This window comes from Brachyhypopomus gauderio, unplaced genomic scaffold (genome assembly GCF_052324685.1).
Source record: "Brachyhypopomus gauderio isolate BG-103 unplaced genomic scaffold, BGAUD_0.2 sc66, whole genome shotgun sequence".
Lineage (NCBI taxonomy): Eukaryota > Metazoa > Chordata > Actinopteri > Gymnotiformes > Hypopomidae > Brachyhypopomus > Brachyhypopomus gauderio.
In genome coordinates this window covers 852,501-857,500 of record NW_027506887.1, presented here as the reverse complement: position 1 = coordinate 857,500, position 5,000 = coordinate 852,501, and the positions used below count along the sequence as shown (strand labels likewise).

At 48.0% G+C, this 5,000-nt stretch overlaps 1 protein-coding gene across 1 annotated transcript in view; it reads right to left on the bottom strand.

Annotated features, from left to right (window-relative positions):
* tafa4b (TAFA chemokine like family member 4b) overlaps nucleotides 1–5,000 on the bottom strand; it is a 40,637-nt gene that overhangs the window by 9,320 nt on the left and 26,317 nt on the right. The window contains exon 4 of the mRNA XM_076989214.1: nucleotides 2,235–2,390. Coding sequence (XP_076845329.1) covers nucleotides 2,235–2,390 — 156 coding nt within the window. The remainder of the gene's footprint in view (nucleotides 1–2,234; nucleotides 2,391–5,000) is intronic.

Sequence of the window (5,000 nt, the reverse complement as noted above, 5' to 3'; positions counted from 1 at the left end):
TAGATAATGACTTCAAAGCCTATTGTTGTCTTTAGAATGTGCCCTGTCATCATAACGCAATGCTGATAATGCCGCGTTCGAAAAGGTTCAATTCATTAAACTTTAAAGGGTCTGAAAATCCGTTTAACAATAACAATATTAGACCATGTGCTCATGCCGGGAATCTGGCGCCATTCGGTCTAAAATCATCTTACTGCGCATATTCCGTGCAACATTCTCTGAGGTTTTAATTAATTTTGCCCATGCAAACAGGGTGATTGGCTGTGTAATACAAATAGGAAATTGGCTGTGAAAGTGAGCAAATGGGTGGGAGGAGTGTGTAGCTGGCAGGAAGCTAGCCTCCATCTCCAGGTGGCAGGGAAACAGTTGGAGAAGCTTAGCCCCAAAAATGGAGTCAGCCCTTCCGCTTGGAGAAGTTGGGGCCAATTTGCAATACCATCCAATCAATGAAGTGAATGAAGTAACCAATGACATGAGCTTTTTTTTTCAACTGTGGTTGTACACAGCCAATCAGATTGCCTCAAGCACCGGTGCCAGGGTGTCACTGTCAGAATGGAATGAGATGAGGATACTGGAGGTGGAAGTCAACAAGCCTCCAGGCGAACTCAGTGGCCCTTAGTGTGACTCACACATAACAGAGTATCAGAGGGTCGAGTCTCAGAATGATTTAAAAGCAGGTCTAGGAATATCACTGTGTCTGCTTAACTGTAGACCACAGGGACAACAGCTCCCAGATCTGTGAGTCCCTACAGCCTGTCTCTCGTGAGAGGCTTCACACACATGGTCTTCCCATGAACCTAATCTCTGCCTGTGTGTGTGTGTGTGTGTGTGTGCGTGTGTGTGTGTGTGTGTGTGTGTGTGTGTGTGTGTGTGTGTGTGTGTGTGTGTGTGTGTGTGTGTGTGTGTTTAATGGAGACCAAAGACAAACAGTCTGTCTTACTTCCATCAGCCTTCGTCATATTTACACATGCAGTCACTGTGGATTCATTATGTGTGTTGGGTTTCTTTCATACATTTAAAATCAGCCTCTAGTGGTGATGGTCAACGTACCACTGGTTGTCTAAAACATATAATATTACAGCTACTAAAACTTTCAAAAGCAACCCTATGAGACCCTATACATAACCCAAGCTGAGCATACGGCTCAGTACTGTTGAGATGTGTTAGAGCTCTCAGTCTTCACAGGGCACACACACACACACACACACACACACACCTGCACTCCTAGCCCTGCAATAAACTGATCAGGTGTGTCTTCTCCTATCCTCCATTTGAGTCACTCTCTCAAAACAAACACAATCCACCATGTCTGTCTCCTCCGGCAACAGCACCGTGTGGGGCGGGGGGGGGGGGGGGGGGGGGGGGGGGGGGGTGGAGCTGTGGCAGCCCAACTAGGGAGGGTGTAGCAGGTGGAGGGGCGGTGGGGACAGCCCTGGGGAGGGCACGCTCCGGTGCTGCTGATAGGGGTGCCTGACCCTCTTCTTCCTCCTCTCATTCACTCCAGTGCTAGAAAGAAAACACCCCTCTTCCTGATTCGGATCGAGGAAGCGGGTCAATCAGGTGACCCTCATGCTTTCTCTATCTATAACCATGAAGGCAATATAAAAGAGTGTACACCCTGCAAGATAATAGAGACACACACACACACACACACACACATATTCACATGCACAGAGAGTATAAGACTCGTTGCACGCCATGTTTGTTGCATGCCACATAATAATAATAAATAATAGTAAATAATAATAACATATTCTACAACGTACTGGCGTCTGTCTTGAAGATGCCAGTAAGCATGCCAAGCTGCAGTATGGATGGTGAGAGAGGAGGAGGGGTCGTCCCCTAAGGCTCTCTGACCGCCTGCACCTTGGCAGGTCGCACCTGTGACCTCTCCCTGCAGCCTACAACTTTGCTGCAGCTTTAGAAAACACCCTCTCACCTCAGTACCCGTCTTCCTGCACGAGGCAGCTAGACACTGGAACCATTCGCAATGACAAAGAGCTGCCGTGGAAATACACCATCTCCCAGAACACACACACACACACACACACACACACACACACACACACACACACTCATGCCTACACGTGCCCACAAACCTGCATTCGCTCACGATCTCTGCTCAGAATCCCTAAACCAACACAGAGCAAGTTTGGAAAGGACGGGAGATCTATGAGTGGGGGGTGCAGAGGTGATGTTCTGGAGCGGCTGCTCGGAGCCGGGCCGGTGCGTACCTTCCACGCAGGATGGCTGGGCCCGCGTGGTGCCTGCCACCTGGCCGGGGAAGCACGAGCACTTGACAGTCTGCGAGCGCTCCTCGATCTTGTTCTTGTTACAGCAGCGGTGGATGGCCACCACCTCACAGGTGCCCTGCTTTACCTGGTACGAACCTGGGAGAGGAGAGGAGAGAGGAGAGGAGAGGAGAGGAGAGGAGAGAGGAGAGGAGAGAGCAGGGGAGGAGAGGAGAGGAGAGGAGAGGAGAGGAGAGGAGAGGAGAGGAGAGAGCAGGGGAGGAGAGTAGAGAGGAGAGGAGAAGAGAGGAGAGAGGTGAGGACAGAGGAGGGGAGGAGAGGAGAGAGGAGGGGATAAAAGATGTTAGGAGAGGGGAGGAGTAAAGGGGAGGAGAGGAGGAGAAAAGAGGAGAGGATGTTTCAGGTCTATAGGCACTGATGATTATTATGATTATAAATCTATTAATTAATTAGAGCTGTAAAACTCCAAACTGCATGACTGTTCCAGGGTCAATGTCTAATTAATGGGGTTATTAAATTAAACTCAGTGATCTTTCAGTGTTGACCGTCTCCTTGTAAATATCTTGGACAACATACCCCCAATATAGTCACACAGCTAGACTACTGTGTGGGATCCTACCCAGATCAAACCCCTTCATTATGATGCACAGTGAAAGACAGACAGACACGGGGAGAAAGAGACAGACAGAGCAAGGCAGAGAAAGAGAGACAGATAAAGGGAGAGGAAAAAGGAGAGAGCAGAGAAAAAGAAGTGAGATAGAAACAGAACGAGACAGAGGAAGAGAGACAGATAAAGGGAGAGGAAAAAGGAGAGAGCAGAGAAAAAGAAGTGAGATAGAAACAGAAGGAGACAGAGGAAGAGAGACAGACAAAGAGAGAGAGACAGGGGAAAGAGACAGACCAAGGGAGAGAGAGAAAGAGGGCAAAAGAGATAGGGGACAGACACAGAGATGTAGAGTGACAGACAGAGGGAGAGAGAGACAGAGGGTGAGAGAGAGACAGATGGCGAGAGAGAATTTATGTAAAGAGTGGGTAAATAAAGGAGAAGCTGGTCTGGGTTCTCAGTTTTCTGCTCATAATAAACCACCTGATGGCACTTAAGATGCCATCCATATTTAATGAGACTGGAAACGTTTAGCAAACACCTCGAGGCCTGCCAGAACTCTCTCTCTCTCTCTTTCTGTCTCCTCTCTCTCTCTCTCTCCCTTGTTTTGTTCTCTCTGTTTATCCTTTCTCTGTCTCTGTTTCTTTCTGTGTGTGTGTATCTCTGGCAGTGTATCACATTGGCCTACATAATGAATACAGCGCTGTGTTCTCATGTTCTGGTCCTGTAAATAAGACTGGGGTGCAGGACTCTTCACAGCTGTGCCAGCAGCAGATCGAGGCTACGGTGTGGCATGTCTCTGAATACAACCGCCCTTAAGAGGATGTGGCAGTTTGCTTCTCATTCATTTTATCTCAACTATCAGTGTTGTGGACATGGCTTCCTTTTGGTATATGATAATGAACATTTTTAACAGAACTAACAAATGCCTTATAGAAAGAAAACATATAGAATTATGATATAGGCTTTAGAAGTGTATAATTTAATTATTACCAACTCAATGGGTCTTTAGACATACATAAAGTTTCTTCTCAATAAAGTTTCCAATCCATGCTGTGTGTGTGTGACGTCAGGCTTACGACTGCCAGTGCTATGGAGTCAGTACTGAGGACCCAGTGTTCAGAACCCAGTACTGAGGACCCAGTGTTCAGAACCAGTACTGAGGACCCAGTGCTCAGAACCCAGTACTGAGGACCCAGTGTTCAGAACCCAGTACTGAGGACCCAGTGCTCAGAACCCAGTACTGAGGACCCAGTGTTCAGGACCCAGTACTGAGGATCCAGTGCTCAAGAACCAGTACTGAGGACCCAGTGCTGTGGACCCAGTACTGAGGACCCAGTGTTCAGAACCCAGTACTGAGGACCAAGTGTTCAGAACCCAGTACTGAGGACCCAGTGCCCAGTAACTTTGTTTTACTGAAATGTGTGTACTAAGGACCCAGTGTTCAGAACCCAGTACAGAGGACCCAGTTTTCAGGACCCAGTGCTCAGAACCCAGTACTGTGGACCCAGTGTTCAGGACCCAGTACTGAGGACCCAGTACTCAGAACCCAGTACTGAGGACCCAGTGTTCAGGACCCAGTACTGAGGATCCAGTACGTCACATGTCTGGACGTCCTGCTCTCGTGTGTGACCTCACCCACATGGCCTGACTGTAGCAGTGCCGCTTCCTGACTTGTATGATTGGAGCAACTAAATGGATATTCTTTTAATCACTCAATGTCTCCCACGAACAGCATCAGTAAGACTGATCACACCTCTTTAAAGATATATGTAAACACACACATACACACACACACACACACACACACACACACACACACACACACACACACACACACACACACACACACACACGCACACACACACACAGACACACACACACACAGACACACACAGACAGACACACACACACACACACACACACACACACAGTTTGATTTCATCAGGTTGTGACCTCTCCGCTGTCCCTCATATGTGTTCTGTTTGTCTGCTTCCTCTGAAGAGCCTCAGCAGTATCTCTGGATCATCTGCCTCTCTCCTCACCCCCACTGACATCCAGAGTATATCTTACTCATTCTGCTATAGAATCTAGATCTAATATATTTTGTTTTCGGTTAGGAAGTGCAGCTCTGTCTCCATCTT